This window comes from Thunnus thynnus, chromosome 13 (genome assembly GCF_963924715.1).
Source record: "Thunnus thynnus chromosome 13, fThuThy2.1, whole genome shotgun sequence".
Classification (NCBI taxonomy): domain Eukaryota; kingdom Metazoa; phylum Chordata; class Actinopteri; order Scombriformes; family Scombridae; genus Thunnus; species Thunnus thynnus.
In genome coordinates this window covers 31,678,129-31,699,853 of record NC_089529.1, presented here as the reverse complement: position 1 = coordinate 31,699,853, position 21,725 = coordinate 31,678,129, and the positions used below count along the sequence as shown (strand labels likewise).

Below are 21,725 nucleotides of genomic sequence, written 5' to 3'. Positions count from 1 at the left end.
GTTTTAAAGTGTGAGTGAAGCAAACAGCTCCTCCTCTGACAGGATGTGATGCTGTGAGTGAACAGCAGGTGGCAGCAGACGCTCATGTTTCTGTTCCTCCAACACTTGAGTTTCACACAGTTTAAATGTTCAGAGGTGGAAGAAATAAAACGCATCCTTTACTTTAGTAAAAGTAGTAAAACTACCATCAAATACTCCTTTACAAGTAAAAGTCCTGCATTCAACAATATATTGAAGCTCTGAGAAATAAAATGTAGTGAATCATGAAACAGTTGAGTGTTTCTCTCTGACATGTGGAGGAAAAGTAGAAGGTGTGTCCACCAGTCCTCCCATAACACAGTCTAACTGGTCCCAGTATGAATCTAACAGTGGGCAGACTGGTTTGATGATGGTGTGTGTATATTCAGTATCTATATGTTGTAGATTATTCTATGAAGGATGATATTAAAATATATTTAGATTTCATTATCTGCTGTTTTTAACCGTCTTGCCAAGTTGTGACTGTTGGCGTCGACCTGAACAGGAAACAGTCACAACCTGGAAAAATGTTCAAAACCTTTTTAATGGTGGAACCAGCAGAATATATTTTCATCCAGATGTTTCAAAGAGTCTTTGGCTACAGAGCTTGGTTACAACAATGTAAAAGTGGGCTAATATTTAGATAATAAAGAGGTAATAATAATGTCATATAATGGTAGTTAATAAGTAATAGCTTGGTATTAACAGTGGGTGTAACCACGGTAACAAAGGGCCAAGAAGAAAGGGGATATTTAGTGGAAATAAACCTAAAGAACAATGAGGCAGAACTAATTACAAACATCACAGTAACATTTCAGTAACTATACAGTAACCTGCTAATAATAAGGTTATATCATGTTTTTATTTAAAACAGTAATATGGTGACATTAATAGGGTAATAGCCTGATAATAATGATGTAATATGGTTCATATTTTCTAAATATTATGGGCTACTATCAGCGTCATACCTTCAAATGACATCACAGTTCTTGGACGTCTAAATCAGTGATCCACCTGTCAGATTAACCTGCTGAAATTCTTCGTCTCTCATGTTCCAAACATGAACTTTTGTTTTGAGGTAAAAGTGTAAAAATTCTTCTTTTAATGCTGTGATTTGTTACCTGGAAACACGTCTGCTAGTTTCTGTGTAATAGCCATGAATCAGTGCTGCAAAATGCATAACTACATATTTCTACTTCATTTCACGGTGATATTAGATTAAACCAACAGCAACAAGCCAAACCAAGAGGCACAGTGATCACCTGGAAACACACCTGGTAGGCCTAACCCTTCCACTGTTAACTCAACACAACATGTGCTACTGTTGATGAAAAGTTCCAGAAATATATGCTGCCTATGGACATATTTCACTCATCAAACTTCAGCTTCAAACAAGCCTTTTAAAAACATGTTTTTTATTATTATGGTATTTTGAAGTTAAAGAAAATACATCATTTTTTATCTTAGGTAACATGAAAGGAAGTATTTAGCAGCTGATTCATGGCTGTTACACAGAAACTACCAGGTGTGTTTCCAGGTAATCAATATGTCTCTTGGTGTTGGTTTCATCTCATCACAATCACCAAACATCACCGTCAAATGAAGTAGAAACTGGTAGTTTTGCATTTTGCATCTTTAGATGTGTTTCACATTATTATCTCTTTATTTTTGGCCCCTTATTATCTAATATTACTTAGTTATAGCCATTGTTAATACCAAGCTTTGACATGTTAATTAGCATTATTACTAGCTGGTTATTATCAAATATTACCCACTATTACCTTGTTATTACCCAGCTGGAAGGTAAAGTGCTGCCACAAATCCTTCCAGCAGAAACCAACAAAACTGCTTCTACGGTTCAACCTCAGTTTAGTCTCACTGGTGAAGTTTCTTACTGGATTTAAACCAGTTCATTTGTTAAATCTTTCTGGTTTTAATTGATACGTTTGTCAGTTGATACATATATATGTGGTTCTTGAGAAATAATAATCAATCTGTCCGTTCTGAACAGACACGTTTTGAACGGGCTCTGCACTAGTTCTAATAAAAAAAGAACTGTTAACTATTATTATTCTTCATTTCTTAAACTGTGCTGGTGTGTTTTTGTATTTCAGGATTGTATTGATTAGTTTTTATGTTGAATGTGTTTCTTTATGTTTCTTTGTCTTTTAACATCTTGGGACCATGTTGGAAATACGTGTTTTCACTGTAACATGTTATCACTTGGATTTCTGTTTTGTGTCTGTAATCCATAAATAAATAAATCATATCACAAACATAACTTTGCTCCAACAAATGTTTCTATATACAGGTGAGAGTGTTGAAGGTTACAGCATTTATAAATGACTTTAAATTAGATGAGAAATCATCCAAAACAAAGAAAACTGTTTTCTCTGCACTTTATTGTTGTAACAAAGACTTTTTCTTTTAACCTTCAGTTGGTTTTTAAATAAATAAGATAAATCAAGATAAAATAACTTCATTTATTATTTACTTTCATTTTTCAGATGCTTTATGTCATTTTTTTTATAAATGATTAAATGTTTGTGAAATATGGAATAATTAGAAGAGTAAAAGTATAAAGCTTTACATTTGTTCTTATTCTCCATTTGAAGTATTTAACTGTATTATTTATTCATGTGTTTTTCTCATGTTTTACTCGTCTGGGAAGTTTTTACTGCTTTTTCAGGTTTCAGGTCTAAATAAATACAGTATAAACCGTATATAACAACATTTCAGAAAACAATAAAAATGTATTTTCAAGTTGATTGTTGTGTTTTCTGAAATACTGCAGTGGTTTTATTATTGTTGTTGTGTTTTGCACCTCAGGGCCTCCATAACATACATATATACAGTATATATATATGTATATATAACTATGTGTGACATCACGTCTCGCTCTCTCCTACAAAACCATAAACATGTAAAACCATCTGGTCAGACGGGTCGGACGGGTTCATCTGAAACCTTTCGTCTCACTGAGAGACGTCCTCGTCCAATCAGAGCAGCTGAATCAGTTTGTCAGTCAGACACACACAGGTAAGATTTGATATTTCTCTGGTTCTCTTTATCAGTTTTTATGTTTTTGCGCCCTCATAGAAAGTAAAGATGAGTGTAGATTCAGTTCAGATTCAACCTGAAGGTTTTTATGACGGAGGTCAAACATGAGCTGAACAGCTTCACATGTTCTATGTTCCTCCAGAACAAAACACTGTACCACGAACCAAAACCACGGATACGTTAAATGTTTCAATGTTGGCCATTATCAGTAGAATAAAGATGCTTTATGCTGTGACAACGCTGCGGTTAAGGTCTGGTTATGGTTAGGGAAAGATATATTCCGCAAATATTCCGACGTATCGCTAAAAAACCCGGTTTTGTCGGTTGAAACGGGAAGTGGACGTTGGTTTCGAGGTGGTCTCGAACTATGTTCGATGCTGATTTACAACTTTCTTCCAACAAACTTCCCAACCAACCAACCAACCGACCCCTCCTCCTCCTCATATAGATCTGAACTACGTCACTTTAGAAATGTTGATAGGATACGTATCGTTGAAATGTTACGGATTACACGTATCAACGTATCTGTGGTTTGCAGAAACGTACAATGTCAGCGTTTTATTCCGGCGACCAGGCTGTTATATGTTTCATATTTAAGCAATATTACATGAGAGTCTGTGGTTTACCGTCATTGTTGGAACGACAAGGATGAGATCAGGAACGAGGCGCTAAAACCATCTGGTCAGACGGGTCGGACGGGTTCATCCGAAACCTGTCGTCTCACTGAGAGACGTCCTCGTCCAATCAGAGCAGCTGAATCACTTTGTCAGTTATTTATTACAGTCTATGGTGCTGGTGTGAGTGACGTCAGCAGTCATTAGAACAACGTGAGAGTGTGAACGTGACTGATCACTGCTCTCCATCAATACACCAATCAATCAACACCACTCAATCAATCAATCAATCAATACATGCTGTCAAGTGTCATCATACTGAGTTTGGACCTTTACTGTGCAAAACCGTCAACACACGAGAATACCTCAATTCCTGGTGAATCCTTTCACAATAAAACGTAGCAACCAAAATAAAGTTCCAGATTTCCTGTCATTGTTCTGATGTCATATAAATAAGAGAAAAGACCAGACTACAATATATTATAGTCTATGAATGTTATTGTAAGAGAAGTTTAGTGTCAGTATGAAGGGTCGCCCCATTCAGTCACCTTTAAACTGGCGCATGTTTTAATAACCAGTATCATGCTGGTAGTGAGGGAGACTTTGTTTCACAGGTGGTATGGTTAGTGATTAACAGCTAATAAAAGTCATTAAATAATATTCTCTGAAATCTTTCTGAACTATATCACAGACAAACTGTTGAAAACATCTTTTCATTGATGATATTCAGTATTTTAACCAAGCTAAGAGCTGCGGCAATAGAAACTAAAGTTTATGTTGCTGCCAAACCTTCATTCAGTATCTTTATACTATATCAATATAAAATCAATGTCACATTATATAAACTACAAAGTGAATCACTGTCATCAAAACACAGTAAACTCTGTTTGTGGAATAATGACGGAGTTTAAACTACAATGTGATGCCTCATCACAGGAAGATCTTTGTTCTGCTGTACAGAACTGCATTTAGTGTTGAGTCAGACAGATTGTTCTCTCTTATTCTGCCTGTTTTAATCTTTACTGTACATGATGATGACGATGATGATGAAGATGATGCTCCATTAATTCAACCATAAATCATGGAAACGTCTGTAGTTTGATCCTTATAATCTAACACTGATTGACAGACAACATTCCCACAAGATCAAATAGAATATAACACAGCTGTAGCAACTATAACAGAACCATAAATAAAGATGAATGTAAATAAAAATATGATGCATTGTTGCTCTGAAATACAAACATTCATGTGATCTTGTGGCTCCTTCTAATCTCCTCGGGGATAAAAGAGAGAGAACATGTTTAGTGTCTGACAAACTTCACAAGTTTTGTCTCCACTGATATTTGTGAAAATTGTTGCATCAGTATCTTTATGTATATTCACTAAATCATCAGTTGAAATACATGTCAGGCCTCTGAGTGTGATATGCTGCTTAACTGTTATTAATCAATAAAGTGTCATTCAGTACAATCTCTAATTAAAACAGCAAGAAGTACAAATGACTCCATAGAAAACCAGAGTCCTCAGACTGATGATGAAGGACTGATGAAGGAGAATCAGCAGCAGTTTCTCTCTCTGTGTTTCCTCTGCAGGTGAAGCTACAAAGACTCTGTGACTGGATGTGGATCTGAATTCACCTGGTGAGTATTTTTATTTCTTCTGCCACACAGCTGACTCCACCAGCAGCTCATCTCCATTAAATGTGCTCTATAGTGGTAAATGAAAAGCCAACAGAGAACTGGAACCTTCTGAAAGTAAAACATTAAACATTAAACCTCAGTGGAAATGAAGAATAATGTCTTACTTTGATGCCATCTGGTGGTTGAATCAAGAATGACGCTGTTGTAACTGCAGTGCTGGTGTGATGTGCAGCTTGTTGTAATGAATGAGCTTGTTGTTGTGTTTGTGTGAAGGTGTTTCTCTGTTATGGATCAGTGTGAGGACAGAGAGGAGGGAGTCCCTCCCTCTAAAAGCTCTCTGTGTGGGGAACATGACAGCCAGACCAAAGCTCAGAGGTGAGATGAGGATCTCTAACTGTCCATCACTGTTCTCCACTCACATCACTCCACCATCATTATTCACACTCAGAGCTCTGTGTGTGTTGTGTTGAAGAACAAAGAAGCAGCACAGACCAGACTCTGCTGGACCTGGACCTGGACCTGGACCTGGACCTGGACCTGGACCCAGCTGTGTGTCCATGAAGAGTGACTGGTCCATGGAGGAACCTTTACGTTTTAAACCTGGACAACCTGCTGATGGAAGGTCAGAATGTAAAGCTGCAAAGACTGAACAGACTTTTCATTTCTATCCAACATGCACATTTATCAGAGCTGTTGTTGTTTCAGGATCCAGCAGCAGAGACCAGACTCTCCTAGACCTGAACCCAGCTGTCTGTCCTTTAAGAGCAACCGGTCAAAAGAGGATTTCATTGATTTTAAAGGAGGACGTCCATCTGCTGATCAGATGTAAGCTGTAACTGACAGTAAACGTCGGGTTATGCTAGAAAAGAACTGGTTTGTACGACGTGTTGTCTGACCACGTCAGTGAAAAGCCGGCCATCATAGAGAGGGAGGAGACGTGATAATCATTTAAATATGGAGATAACAGATCACATGTTCAGACAGTCTCTCCTGGAAGACATTCATGGTGTTGCACTCGCTTTTTAATATGAAAAGTGACATGATATGATTTATTTATACATTACAGACATAAAAAACATGTTAAAGTGAAAACACTTATTTCCAACATGGACCCAAGATGTTAAAAGACAAAACACAAGACATACAACATAAAACTGAATCACCACAAATTAAATAAAATAATAAACTCCCACATCAAAACACAAAGTACAACAAAGACAATTTGATGGCTGAAGTAAAAATGGAATTGCAGATTTCATTATAAACCTGTGAACATGTTCCATAAATAAGTCCTGACCTGACTTCTATAAGCTCCTCTCATTTTTAACAGCTGGATGTGTAACAGGAGGCTGTTCCAAAACACGGCAGCAGCTTAAAAAAAGGAACTTCTGGCTACATTATTCACTGGAGGGACTTTATATGAACACACACTGGCCCTGGTGTTATAGCCATACTGAGTATGTTCCATTGTTATCTGTGAAGTATTGAGGAGCAAACCTATTGATAATGTTGAACATATGATGCAGCTTCTGTTGTTCTACTCTGAGGTGTACTGACAGCAGTCCCACACTTCTGAATTCATCACCAACATGAGTTAAAGAGGATACATTTAATAAATACTGAATAATATTATTTTGCATCACCTGCAGTTTGTTCCTAAATTTAGATGTCAAACCACTGAACCAATCAGAACAGGCAGAATCAAACTGACGCTGTACCAATGAGGACATGAGAAGTTTCTCAACAGAAAAGTCAAAAAGAGTCTTAGTCTGTGAAACAGGAACTGAAGTTTGCTGCCACTCTTAGATAATATTTTATCAACAACAGATTCACAGGACAGTGACTGGTCCAATATTATTCCTAAATATGAAACAAAATATTATAAAATTTCAGTTTCATTACAAAAGATTTTCAGTGTATTTGTTCTTGACGTCTTTGTTCCAAACAGGATTGACTGGGTTTTACCCAAATGTATTGAAAGCTTGTTATCTATGAGCCACTCTCTCACACTTTCTGATTCATTACTAAGAGTTGTGAATTTCACTGACATCATTCCCAGATAGCAGTAATGCAGAATCATCAGCATACAGCAGCAGCTTGCATGTCACAGCAGCTGTCGTATCATTTATATACATAAGAAATAAAAGAGGCCCTAAAACAGAACCTTGCAGCACCACACATGTAATATCCTGAGGTTCTGATAGAACCACTTCAACATCACAGACTTGAGTTCTTCCTGTAATGTAAGAAATAAACCATTTTACAGCAGTATGTCCAAACACCATGCACTGTAACTTTGACAACAGTACAGAATGATTCACTGTGTCAAAAGCTTTCTGCAAGTCAGCATAATTTCCTCCATCAAGGTTTTGTCTAATAAAATCAAACAAGTGAATCAGACAGGTGTCAGTAGAGTCTGCTGCTGTAAAGCCAGACTGAAGCTCATACAACATATTGTAACTGACTAAATACTCCTCAACCTGCTCAAACACAAGACGGTTGTTCAGAGCTGTTGGGACTAAACCAAACTGACTGATGAAGCAAAACACTGAGCTGAAAGCTACAAACAGACTGAGCTGTTGATTCTCAGTGAGATCAGCAGGACTAGTAAAGCTTTACCACTACAGGGAGTCATCTGATTCTCTGTTCACATCCAAATATCACTTGATGGACCTTAAGCTTGTGTTTGTCTCTGTGTGGACAGAGATAATGTGAGCTCATTCTTCATGATTCCTCCACAGAGTGGACCAGGAGAGCTCAGAGGTTCCCGGTGGTCAGTTTTCCCAGCAGCATCAAACACACCTGGACTCCATATTTATGGTCTGTACATGTACAACAACTACATTTACATCTATTGTGTTCACAATCATCTCCATGCTGCACTTTGTAGACCAGTGGATTGTCAGTCTGTCCAACATGGATCTGCTGTTTGCTTCATGATGTTAGTTTGATTGTGTGATTCACATAGTATTCTGTTCCAGCTGCTGGAGAAGAACATCTTCACCTTTGTGAAGAATGAGCTGAAGAAGATGCAGAGGGATCTGAGTCCAGATTACCCAGAATGCTTAGAGAGTCAGAGGGAGGATGAGGAGGTGTTGGAAGGTGAGGAGGAAGAGCAGAGGAGGAGCAGCAGAGAGGCATTTCTGAAGATCACTCTGCACTTCCTGAGGAGAATGAAGCAGGAGGAGCTGGCTGACTGTCTGCAGAGCAGTAAGAGGATGTCTATAAAGATTTAACATGATGGATAAATGAGACATTTACTGATGTCTCAACAGATGGAGGAAAATATGTTTTATTCACTCATTCTTTGATGGAAATTAAATGTTTAAATATTTGCTTCATACTTCATTCATTGATCCTATTTCCTGTGTGTTCATTCAGAAAGTCATGCTGGTAGGTGTCAACGTAAACTCAAGTCTAACCTGAAGAAGAAGTTCCAGTGTGTGTTTGAGGGGATTGCTAAAGCAGGAAACCCAACCCTTCTGAATCAGATCTACACAGAGCTCTACATCACAGAGGGAGGGACTGCAGAGGTCAATGATGAACATGAGGTCAGACAGATTGAAACAGCATCCAGGAAAACAGACAGACCAGAAACAACCATCAGACAAGAAAACATATTTAAAGCCTCACCTGGAAGAGATGAACCAATCAGAACAGCGATGACAAAGGGAGTGGCTGGCATTGGGAAAACAGTCTTAACACAGAAGTTCACTCTGGACTGGGCTGAAGACAAAGCCAACCAGGACATACAGTTCACATTTCCATTCACTTTCAGAGAGCTGAATGTGCTGAAAGAGAAAAAGTACAGCTTGGTGGAACTTGTTCATCACTTCTTTACTGAAACCAAAGAAGCAGGAATCTGCAGGTTTGAAGAGTTCCAGGTTGTGTTCATCTTTGATGGTCTGGATGAGTGTCGACTTCCTCTGGACTTCCACAACACTAAGATCCTGACTGATGTTACAGAGTCCACCTCAGTGGATGTGCTGCTGACAAACCTCATCAGGGGGAAACTGCTTCCCTCTGCTCGCCTCTGGATAACCACACGACCTGCAGCAGCCAATCAGATCCTTCCTTGGTGTGTTGACATGGTGACAGAGGTCAGAGGGTTCACTGACCCACAGAAGGAGGAATACTTCAAGAAGAGATTCAGAGATGAGAAGCAGGCCAGCACAATCATCTCCCACATCAAGACATCACGAAGCCTCCACATCATGTGTCACATCCCAGTCTTCTGCTGGATCACTGCTACAGTTCTGGAGGATCTGTTGAAAAGCAGAGAGGGAGGAGAGCTGCCCAAGACCCTGACTGAGATGTACATCCATTTCCTGGTGGTTCAGTCCAAGCTGAAGAATGTCAAGTATGATGGAGGAGCTGAGACAGATCCACACTGGAATAAAAAGAGCAGGAAGATGATTGAGTCTCTGGGAAAACTGGCTTTTCAGCAGCTGCAGAAAGGCAACCTGATCTTCTATGAATCAGACCTGACAGAGTGTGGCATCGATATCAGAGCAGCCTCAGTGTACTCAGGAGTGTTCACACAGGTCTTTAAAGAGGAGAGAGGGCTGTACCAGGACAAAGTGTTCTGCTTCGTCCATCTAAGCGTTCAGGAGTTTCTGGCTGCTCTTCATGTCCATCTGACATTCATCAACTCTGGAGTCAATCTGCTGGCAGAACAACAAACAACATCCTGGTGGCCTAAAGTCTTTAAAGAAAAACCTGAACCAACACATTTCTACCAGAGCGCTGTGGATGAGGCTTTAAAGAGTCCAAATGGACACCTGGACTTGTTCCTCCGCTTCCTCCTGGGTCTTTCACTGCAGACCAATCAGACTCTCCTCAGTGGTCTGCTGACACAGACAGGAAGTAGCTCACTGACCAGTCAGGAAACAGTCGAGTACATCAAGAAGAAGATCAGTGAGGATCTGTCTGCAGAGAGAAGCATCAATCTGTTCCACTATCTGAATGAACTTAATGATCATTCTTTAGTGAAGGAGATCCAACAGTCCCTGAGATCAGGAAGTCTCTCCACAGATAAACTGTCTCCTGCTCAGTGGTCAGCTCTGGTCTTCATCTTACTGTCATCAGAAAAAGATCTAGACGTGTTTGACCTGAAGAAATACTCTGCTTCAGAGGAGGCTCTTCTGAGGCTGCTGCCAGTGGTCAAGGCCTCCAACAAAGCTCTGTAAGTGCACAGATAGTTATTTATTGATTGATTTATTGAAAAGATATTCAAAGAGATTTTTTCAAGAGGGGAGAAAAATAAATTATGTATTTTTCCACATTTGTTCTCCAGACTGACTGACTGTAACCTCACAGAGAGAAGCTATGCAGCTCTGTCCTCAGTTCTCAGCTCCCAGTCCTCCAGTCTGAAAGAGCTAGACATGAGTAACAACAACCTGCAGAGTTCAGGAGTGAAGCTGCTGTCTGCTGGACTGGAGAGTCCACACTGCAGACTGGAAACTCTCAGGTTGGGATTCATCAACCTGATCAACTGATCACCATTTAAAGTGTGATTTATATGAGTTGAAAAACACCTGGACATTTTCTCTACTCAAATTATTTTCAGACCAGTTGTGTGTTTAGACCCTGTGAATAACTTTCTACTAACATATTTTCATTAATTTTGTTCTGTCTCTGCTGTCATAACCTGAAATACCAGAGAGGAGTTTTAGATTCAAAAACTGAATGAAGAACTGTGTAACTGGCCCAAAGTAAAACACATACAGACAATTATTCAGTGATCAGTGTTTTGGTAACAGTTATAGTTTCTTTTAATTTCAGAGCATCTGTGCTGGGATGATAGTGATTTTTAGTCACCATGGTGATATGACAGTGCACCCCAGCTGTTATGTGGTTAACCACCATGTAATTCTTTTTTTGTTTCAAATAACCTTAAAACTCTGGATGATTACTGAAACTGTGTGAAGTAGAGTCAGTGAGTGTGAGTGAAGGAGTCAGAAATGTTTCCTTATTGTTAGTTTATACATTTATTTCCACAACGTTCACATTACATATACATATATTTATAATTTGTGTATATGCCACATTAGTTGGGATTCCTGTTCTGTATTTGAAAGCTGGAACTGCCTCACAATACAAACCTTACTGTGGTTTGCCATTTGAATTTAGAAGTAGTGACTGGAAGTATTAAGTTTAACTTTAAAGATTACAAAAAAATACTAGTGATGAAAGTAATAAAGACACTACCGTTCAGTCCTGCAGTGATCTCAGATTATGTGACATGTATGTTGTTTTGTGTGTCTGCAGGCTGTCAGGATGTCTGATCACAGAGGAAGGCTGTGCTTCTCTGGCCTCAGCTCTGAGCTCCAACCCCTCCCATCTGAGAGAGCTAGATCTGAGTAACAACAACTTGCAAAGTTCAGGAGTGAAGCTGCTGTCTGCTGGACTGGAGAGTCCACACTGCAGACTGGAAACTCTCAGGTCAGAATTCATCAATCTGCACAACTGATCACTATTTAAACTGTGATTTATATGAGTTGATAAACACCTGGACATTTTCTCTACCCAAATAATTTTCAGACCTGTTGTGTCTTTTGACCCTGTGAATAAATTTCTACTAATATATTTCCATTTGTTTAATTCTGTCTCCGCTGTTGGAACCTGAAATACGAGATAGGAGTTTTAGATTCAAAAACTGAATGAAGAACTGTGTAACTGGCCCAAAGTAAAACACATGCAGACAGTTATTCAGTGATCAGTGTTTTGGTAACAGTTATAGTTTCCTTTAATTTCAGTGCAGTATCTGTGCTGGGATGATAGTGATTTTTAGTCACAATGATGATATGACAGTGCACACCAACTGTTATGTGGTTCACCACCATGTAATTCTTTTTTTGTTTCAAATAACCTTAAAACTCTGGATGATTACTGAAACTGTGTGAAGTAGAGTCAGTGAGTGTGAGTGAAGGAGTCAGAAATGTTTCCTTATTGTTAGTTTATACATTTATTTCCACAACGTTCACATTACATATACATATATATATAATTTGTGTATATGCCACATTAGTTGGGATTCCTGTTCTGTATTTGACTGTGAGCCTCTGAGATGGAGTCATTTACCTCTGTGACATGTTGGAGGTTTGATATTATTACAAGCTGTAGTCAGAGTTTGTCACCTGCAGCTCTTCATCTTAGCAGCTCATTTTGGCTGTTTCTTCTTTTACTATTCTTTTATTTAGACCTATTTTTGGCAGTGAAGAGTTAGCAGACGCTAACATCATGTTGACTAAGGTTACAGGAAGCTGGAACTGCTTCACAATATAAGCCTTACAATCGTTGGCCATTTGAATTGAGAAATAGTGACTGGAAGTATTAAGTTTAACTTTAAAGATTACAAAAAAATACTAGTAATGAAAGTAATAAAGACACTACCGTTCAGTCCTGCAGTGATCTCAGATTATGTGACACGTGTGTTGTTTTGTGTGTCTGCAGCCTGTCAGGATGTCTGATCACAGAGGAAGGCTGTGCTTCTCTGGCCTCAGCTCTGAGCTCCAACCCCTTCCATCTAAGAGAGCTGGACATGAGCTACAATCATCCAGGAGACTTGGGAGAGAAGCTGCTCTCAGCTGGACTGGAGGATCCACACTGGAGACTGGACACTCTCAGGTATGGACAGACAGGTGGACTCTCTCAGGAGTGGATAGACAGGTTCACACTCTGTCGTGCAACAGTCATGTAATTTAATGTATCTATTCGTGTACATGGACACTTTTTCCATTTATTTCGTGACAGTCAGGACGACTTTCAAACTAATGTATTTCAGGTGGAAGTAGATTTTTGTTCCTGCAGGACATTTTTTTCTGTCAGTTGGGACTCGGGAGCTTAGAGGCTGTATTGTTTGTTCTCATATGCTATTCATTTTTAAACTATAACCGCTACATCACTCAACATTTAATCAAGAGATTTTATCCTTCTTTTCATTTTTTTTCCTAATATTACCAGTCTGGTGGTCGGACTGGAGAGGACGCACTGCGTATGAGTATTTTCCTCACTGTCGATTTTAATATCTTTAACATTTCTCAACACTAAACAAGAAGGTGTCCTTGATAACTCAACAATATGAAAGGTTATGACCATCCGTTTTAATTATTTCAGCTTTTATTCTGAGAAATCAAGTTTCTTGTAAGTTTTGGACGACAGTGGAAGCAGCTACGTTAGCCTACCCATGATCCTCAGCGACCGTTACTATGGTAAAGACGCCAGCTAAAGCCATGAAATGAACTATATTCAGTATAACATTAAACAGTACTGAAGATTGGTGGTTACAATCAGGAACAACATAATGTACTGTACATTGAAATGTAAAGAATATAATGTGTGTATGTATAATAAACCTGATCAGCCATAAACTGTGCAGTAATCAGAATTTGAAGCTTTGTGATTGGCTGATTTCATGAGGCAATGCAGTTTGGGACTCATTGTTGACTAAAGCTTTATCATATAGCTACACAGTCCTCTAGAGTTTTTATTTCAACGCAGCTGTTATTTGTTTGTACCGATGAACTGATCAGCTGGGAGAGTTTCAGGCCCATTAACTGTTGGAAATGTTTAAACCGGACGTCATGAAACAGTTCATCTAGGAAAATAAATGAGATTACTTTTTCTACTTTCACTGTTGTTGTATGACGATTGTTGTTAAAAAAAAAAAAGCTTTAAGAGAAGAATGGGATTTGTGTCAGCTTTTCTTGTTAAAAGCCATGGTGTTGAGGGGGTGGTCTGCTTAACGCATGTTTTACAAAATTTTGCTCGCCACACTTTAAGAAAGTATAACTTTTATTTTATAACTCAAATTCATTCCAAACTGTTTTCTTAATTGTTAATACATCCAAGAGAAAATGAAAATTCCTTTTATGGCAATGAAAACTCTATATAACGTGGTCAAAAAACTGTTTATAACCATCGCCTTCTAACCAAACATTTAGGGTGTTTTTTCCATACGCCGCGGCACAACACCTGACCCATATATCCACCTGTTACACAACGCATCCCTTGGTGGCGACATGCCCACAGGACATAAAAGGAATCCCAAACAAAACAAAAACAATACCATAAACACTTTTAGCAATAACATAGATCATCATAAGCAGAATAAACAATGATTTCAATTGCAAAATCAATTAAACCATATTTAACCATTTACATTAAACGGCTGCCACAAGGTTACTTCCCCAGTGGTCATCTGGGAAAATAAATGGGATTACTTTTTCTACTTTTACTGATTTTATGTGACGATTGTTATCACAGCTCTTTGTTGTTAAAAAAAAGCTTTTTTAAGAAAAGAATGAGTTAATGAATATTTGTAGGCCTACTATTCGAGTTATTATCATTATTATTATTATTATTATTATTATTATTGTTAGTGGGCCAATGAGCTATCTATCTATCTATAGGAAGGTGTGAATATGTGTGTGTGTGTGTGTGTGTGTGTGTGTGTATATATATATATATTATTTAAACATATTCTGCAGGCTGCAGCTGTTTCTATTGTTCCTTTATGTGGGTTCTGTTCTTTCAGTAATTAACAGGTTTAAATTGTCTGTTTGTGTCTCATTCTGTGACAGACAGACGCTGCTATAGATCTATAATCAAATGATTAAACACTGGAGCAGTTATCAGCTGTTTTCCTTCCAGCTATCAATATGTAGAAATGATTAAGTAACAGTGTAAAGTCTTCATTCATTGTACATGAATTTTAAATGCAAACTTTAGAGTTTAAACTGTTACTTAGTCATTTCTATTGCTGACTTATTCATATTTGACATTTAGGGTGAAGTGCGTCATGACAACTTGTCTCCTCAAAATGATGCTGGAGTGAGCGACGACGTCCCGTTTGATAAATTAAATTCCTCCGTCCTCACGTCTCTCTCTCATCCTCGCTGGGAGAAGAGACGCGAGTGAGAGAAACCAGGAGACACGTTAGCGTAATGAAAAGCATCCAAGTATCCCAGAATGCATTTCACACCAACCGGCAGCGATGGCGGAGACTTTGAGTCAGGCTAAAAGCTGTTGTAACTTGAATTGTAGGATTATTAATATGTGACTTTATCAATTTTTAATGTTTTCAGGAGAGAAAGTAACATGTAGATTCCAACATGTGGCCAGTTTATCCCAGTAACTCCAGTCTGTAAGCCTGCTGGGATGTGTTGGGAGATGTTTGGACCAGCCGCTCATCTCAGCTGCTAGCAGCCCGACTCCTGAGATGATCGGCCGGTCAACATGTGGTCATCCCGGGGAGAACATGATCCATGAACTGATCTGCAGCTCTTTGCTGATTCACCGCTGGCTCTAATGTCTCCGCAGCATTTAGATATATGATATAATTCCTTCTGGAAGATAAATGTTGGTCTCACAGATGAAATCTAACAATTGTAGCTGCAACATTAGTTTGTCTGAATGTAAAGTGAAGCTTCATGTTTTTACTGGACAGAACAGCAGCGCTGCCTCTGGAGCTCCACATGTACACATATCACCACATTTACACACATATACATGGATTCAAATGAACAGATTCATTTCATTTATTTTATTAAGCTACATAACAGTTTAGATTTTTATTATAGCTACATTACAGACTGAATAACATCATTTACTGCATCTCTCTGTCAGTGAGGTTTTTGTTTTGTGAGATAAAAAGTGTTAGTGGAGCTTTGAGTTGAGATTATTTTGTCACAGTACAGTCAGGTAGGTGTGTTGAAGCTGAGCTGCTGCTGTTCCAGCTGCAGAATGATCTACTGCATCCTCTCGTCCTCACAAGTTTGTACTACTGAGTCCAACTTGCCAAGTCTGAACTAGCAAGTACACAAGTCCCAACTTGGTGTATTTGGTATTGAGAATATATCAAGTACGTCATATATAAGATATATGCACATATTTTTTCCAGCTGGCTGAGGAGACTATTATGCATGCAAGCATAGATTGTACTAAATATGATCAATAAAGACAATATATGAAGGAAGAACTCAGGAAGACTGGACTTCAGGAGCTCAGTGTTAAAACTTTAATGAACCTGCCAAGTGGGTGCAGCAGTAGTTTTCTTTGAGTTTATTAGACAGACAGGATTAATGTGTAGGATTTAATCTCTGGTCCACACCCCGGAGCAGAAGGTGGCAGTAATGCACCTAATACGCTGGTTGACAACTGCCGTTATAAACCAAAAAGAAGATTTTTTTTTTTTCCAAACAGAGTGATACCTCCTGTCAGCCGAGGGGTTTCCTATCTGTGCAGCCGAACATAGCAGCTCCTCCACGGACTGTTTCACCCTGACGGTCCCGGTGTTTCCTCCGCAGGCTGCACTTCACTCAGCTGACCGACAGACTCGCTGCTTCTTCCCGCTTTAACCTGAATAACAAACCGGGGCTCGGTGCTCCGGTTGGATCCACATGGAGAGCCGAGGCTAACGTTAGCTGAGAGGCTAGCGGAGCGTTAGCCGCAGCATGTTAGGAAGCACAGCCAGCTAGCACAGCCAGCTAGCACAGCCAGCTAGCACAGCCAGCTAGCCTCAGAGAAACAGAGAAACAGAGTAGTTGGCTCGTCAATGCTAAAGCTAATTAGCATATGTAGTCTAGTTAATGTGGTCAATATTATTATAAAATTCATGTGTTTTGGTGAAAGTTTCAGTGAGTGAGTTCATACTTTGAGCTGATAATTTAAAATGATTGAGACAACACAACGTCTTCTGTCACTATTCAGGCTGCTGTCATTTGTTGGAACTTAAAGATGTGTGTTATTTAATGTTTGCGTTGGTTAAAGGACTATTTTAACCTTTGATGGGTAACTGTTAGTGTATATCAGTAAACTGAGGAGGGTGTTGTGCTCTTGCTTGTTTCTTTTTGAAGGTGTAGAGAGCAGCGTTGGTGCCACAGTAGTAGTAGTGTCGTCTCCCTCCTTAATGATATGTACCTTTGGTTTTATTTCAGCTTCATAACACTACATTGTACTAAGCAGCTGTTGGCTCATTAGTTTGTTATTCACATGCACTAAAATTCAGCAGAATGCAGGAAATCAAGTCTTTGTAAGTAAAGTTTTCCTAGTGGGGACCCCCAGACCCCCCGCTGATAAACTGGTCTGACTGGAGCTATATTTCCCAGCCTGAATGATTTTCCCAGTCCGGCCCTGCTGTATAATGTTATACTGAATATAGTTTATGTCACAGCTTTAGCGTCTTCACCATAGTAACGGTGGCTGAGGATCATGGGTAGGCTAATGTAGCCGCTTCCGCTATCGTCCAAAACTGACAAGAAAACTTGGTCACAACCTTTCATATTGTTGAGTTATCAAGGACGCCTTCATGTTTTATGTTGAGAAATGTTAAAGATATTTAAATCAACAGTGAGGAAAATACTCATACGCAGCGCGTCCTCTCCGGTCCCAGCAGACTGCTAATATTAGAATAAAAACATGAAAACAAGGATCAAATCTCTTGATTAAATGTTGAGTGATGTAGCGGTTATAGTTTAAAAATGAAGAACAAATGAGAAAAAACAATCCAGCCTCTGAGCTCCCGAGTCCCAACTGACAGAAAAAAACCTGCTGCAGGAACGAAACCTGCTTCCACCTGAAATACATTAGTTTGAAAATCCTGCTGACTGTCACCAAAAAAAAGGAAAAATGGTGTCAATGAACACGAAGAGATTAAATTTAGTGAATATTTCACTGATTACTGTGAGACTGAGACAGACAGGTGGACACTCTCAGGTGAGGACAGACAGGTGGACACTCTCAGGTACAGACAGACAGGTGGACACTCTCAGATACAGACAGACAGGTGGACACTCTCAGGTGAGGACAGACAGGTGGACACTCTCAGGTGAGGACAGACAGGTGGACAGTAAATCAGCTCAAACTCTTGAGACTGCAGCTGATTGTCAGCTGTAACCATCATGCAGGAATGTTCCACCTGTGTGAGAGGAAATAACTTGTCAGTCGTCCAAAGATTGTTGAGGAAAGACAAACAGAAACAGGCGGTTTATCATTTTCATGTTAGTGTGAATCAGTTTAAACAGTCCTGTCATCTGTTCACAATACAAACTGCTGAGTCTGACAAGAAAAAGTCTCATTGTTGACATGATTTGACTTTGAGACGCCTGTTTCTGATTGGCTGAATGTAGCTGCTGTCGATAGTCGTGGTGCGACGTGATGTGATGGACGGTTGTGTTGCCTAGCAACAGCAAAGCAGCTCAGTGTGATGAGGATCAGAGCTGCTTTTTCTAGAGTGATGTCATGTCCATGTTTGCATGCTGAAAGAGAACGTGCTGCTCTGACCCCCCTCCTCCTTTCAGGCTGCAGCCTGCTGGAGTCCGATGGTTGACACCAGGTCTGAGGAAGTGTAAGTGTGTTTTTCATTTCATTCATCAAAACAAAGCTCATTCACATCCTACTGAGGATGAAGATGATGTCATCATCAAACAGATGATAGATCAATAACTGCAGCTGTATTGTGTCTCATTCTCTCCATCAGATTTCTGTCGACTCACACTGGATCCAAACACAGTAAACAGATTCCTCAAACTGTCTGACAACAACAGGAAGGTGACATGTGAGGAGTATCAGTCATATCCTGATCATCCAGACAGATTTGATGTCTGTCCTCAGCTGCTGTGTAGAAATGATCTGACTGGTCGCTGTTACTGGGAGGTCGAGTGGAGAGGAAACGTTGATATATCAGTGAGTTACAGACGAATCAGCAGGAAAGGAAACAGTGAAGACTGTGGGTTTGGATGGAATGATCAGTCCTGGAGTCTGAACTGCTCTGATGATGGTCGTTACTCTGTCCATCACAATAAGAGAGAAACATCCATCTCCTCCTCCTCCTCCTCCTCCTCCTCCTCCTCCTCCTCCTCTGTCTCTAACAGAGTAGCAGTGTATGTGGACTGTCCTGCTGGCACTCTGTCCTTCTACAGAGTCTCCTCTGACACACTGATCCACCTCCACACCTTCAACACCACATTCACTCAGCCTCTGTATGCTGGGTTTAGGTTCTACTGGTTTGGTTCCTCAGTGTCTCTGTGTGGTCTGGAGGAGGAAGAGTCTCCTCCTGTCAGATAAACTTTCTCACTGCTGACCAGATAGTTCAGTCTGTACAGGATCACACACAGCTGATGGTATTTAGTACCAACATGATCTCTCACTGCTTGTAAATGTAAACATGGTTTCCACATGATTGACAGTTTGTTTGTAAAATGAATCAAATGATAAACTGAGTCCAGTTGTTGTTGTTTTCTGTTGTTAGTGTATTAGAAAGGCTTGAACTGTAATGGGATAATGGGAATGGGATCTTCACAATGTTTAGTTGTAGTTCTTCTAGTAGTTTCAGAGTAACTGTGTTACCTGATTCCTTCACTTATTTAGAGATCACATGACAAATGATGGTCAGAACAACAGGCCTCCTATTGGCTGGTTAAATGAACACCTCTAATGGTGAAGGCTGAGGCTCAGCAGCTGGAGTGTGGCTGCTTTTATGCTGCGTTCATATCATATTGGAATGATGCTAATTATGAGATTCTGACTTGTAAATAGAATTCAGGTCAACATTCAAGTGGTAATTATGAAGTGGAAAAGCTGAAAGCTCTGATATTTACTGGATATGGTGGATTATTGTCAATAACAGTATTTTTGAGCCTCATTCCACCAACTTTGTAATCATGCAGCCGTCTTGATTTGTTGTGTGACATGAACACTGGCGAGTTGTAAACATGGGAATCTTTCCCGCCTCTACCATCCATCCCATATGATGTGAACACAGCATTAGAGATGAGAAGTCCAGGAGCTGTTGTGTGTTTCTGACATACAGGAAGTATTTAGTTTTTCTCTGGAGTGTTTATTTAGTTCCTGTGTAGAGAATAAAGTTCATGATGATCAGTAGCTGATGTTAGTTTTCTCCATTTATTTTTGTGTGTGTGCATGTTAATTCATATCTAATTTCATATAGTAGATTGAAGGTATTTGACAGTTTCAGGACTGTTTAAAGTGTCAGTTTAATGTGTTTAGCTCACATTCAGTCTGACAGCTGTTGTTCAACATCAGACACACATTATTATTCCAAGCAGAGTATTTTTATATTCTTAAAACATGTGCGGAGGATCTTTAAAGTTCAGACAGTCTGTGACGACACAACTGACGTCAGTTAAAGTCCGTTTTGATTTTTTACATCCACTGTCAAACTTTTTTGGCTTTTTTTGGTCAGAGCGACTCAAAAACGATGAGTTCTGATGGTGTTTATTGATCAGATTGATGGATTGGATTCATGTTCTACAGACACACTGTGAGATACATAATCAAAGTCTAAAAATACATCAAAGGAACTTTACAACATATCTGATATACTGTGTAAACTTTGTAAATGTGCATCACATAAGATAGATGATGTGGTTCAGTCAAACTGCTGATGTGAGAGTGGAAGAACAAAGTGGTTTTAATGGTTTTAATGGTGACACGCTGTAAAGAGACAGTTTGATTTCTGATGGTGAATGAAAAGACTTCATATAAATATGTTTAATAAGTATGTATTTGAACACTGGTGGAGTTTATTGATCCACTGGATGTGATTATTTCAAACATCTTCATTTCTTTTTAAAGCCTAAATGTTCCTGTTTTCATGTTTTAAAGTGTGAGTGAAGCAAACAGCTCCTCTTCTGACAGGATGTGATGCTGTGAGTGAACAGCAGGTGGCAGCAGACGCTCATGTTTCTGTTCCTCCAACACTTGAGTTTCACACAGTTTATATGTTCAGAGGTGGAAGAAATAAAACGCATCCTTTACTTTAGTAAAAGTAGTAAAACTACCATCAAATACTCCTTTACAAGTAAAAGTCCTGCATCCAACAATATATTGAAGCTCTGAGAAATAAAATGTAGTGAATCATGAAACAGTTGAGTGTTTCTCTCTGACATGTGGAGGAAAAGTAGAAGGTGTGTCCACCAGTCCTCCCATAACACAGTCTAACTGGTCCCAGTATGAATCTAACAGCGGGCAGACTGGTTTGATGATGGTGTGTGTATATTCAGTATCTATATGTTGTAGATTATTCTATGAAGGATGATATTAAAATATATTTAGATTTCATTATCTGCTGTTTTTAACCGTCTTGCCAAGTTGTGACTGTTGGCGTCGACCTGAACAGGAAACAGTCACAACCTGGAAAAATGTTCAAAACCTTTTTAATGGTGGAACCAGCAGAATATATTTTAATCCAGATGTTTCAAAGAGTCTTTGGCTATAGAGCTTGGTTAGAACAATGTAAAGGTGGGCTAGTATTTAGGTAATAAAGAGGTAATAATAATGTAATATAGTGGTAGTTTATAAGTAATAGCTTGGTATTAACAGTGGGTGTAACCACGGTAACAAAGGGCCAAGAAGAAAGGGGATATTT

General features: G+C 39.2%; 1 protein-coding gene across 3 annotated transcripts in view; it reads left to right on the top strand.

Moving 5' to 3' along the window:
- Positions 1-20,218, top strand: part of LOC137196216 (NLR family CARD domain-containing protein 3-like) — a 138,453-nt gene extending 118,235 nt beyond the window's left edge. The window contains exons 7-13 of one of the 3 annotated variants that reach the window (XM_067609076.1): positions 8,317-8,545; positions 8,717-10,520; positions 10,632-10,805; positions 11,606-11,779; positions 12,791-12,964; positions 18,637-18,683; positions 18,816-20,218. In XM_067609076.1, coding sequence (XP_067465177.1) covers positions 8,317-8,545; positions 8,717-10,520; positions 10,632-10,805; positions 11,606-11,779; positions 12,791-12,964; positions 18,637-18,683; positions 18,816-19,402 — 3,189 coding nt within the window. In that variant the 3' untranslated portion in view covers positions 19,403-20,218. The remainder of the gene's footprint in view (positions 1-8,316; positions 8,546-8,716; positions 10,521-10,631; positions 10,806-11,605; positions 11,780-12,790; positions 12,965-18,636; positions 18,684-18,815) is intronic. The other 2 variants (XM_067609077.1, XM_067609075.1) reach the window with 2 other exon arrangements.
- The last annotated feature ends 1,507 nt before the right edge of the window (positions 20,219-21,725 follow it).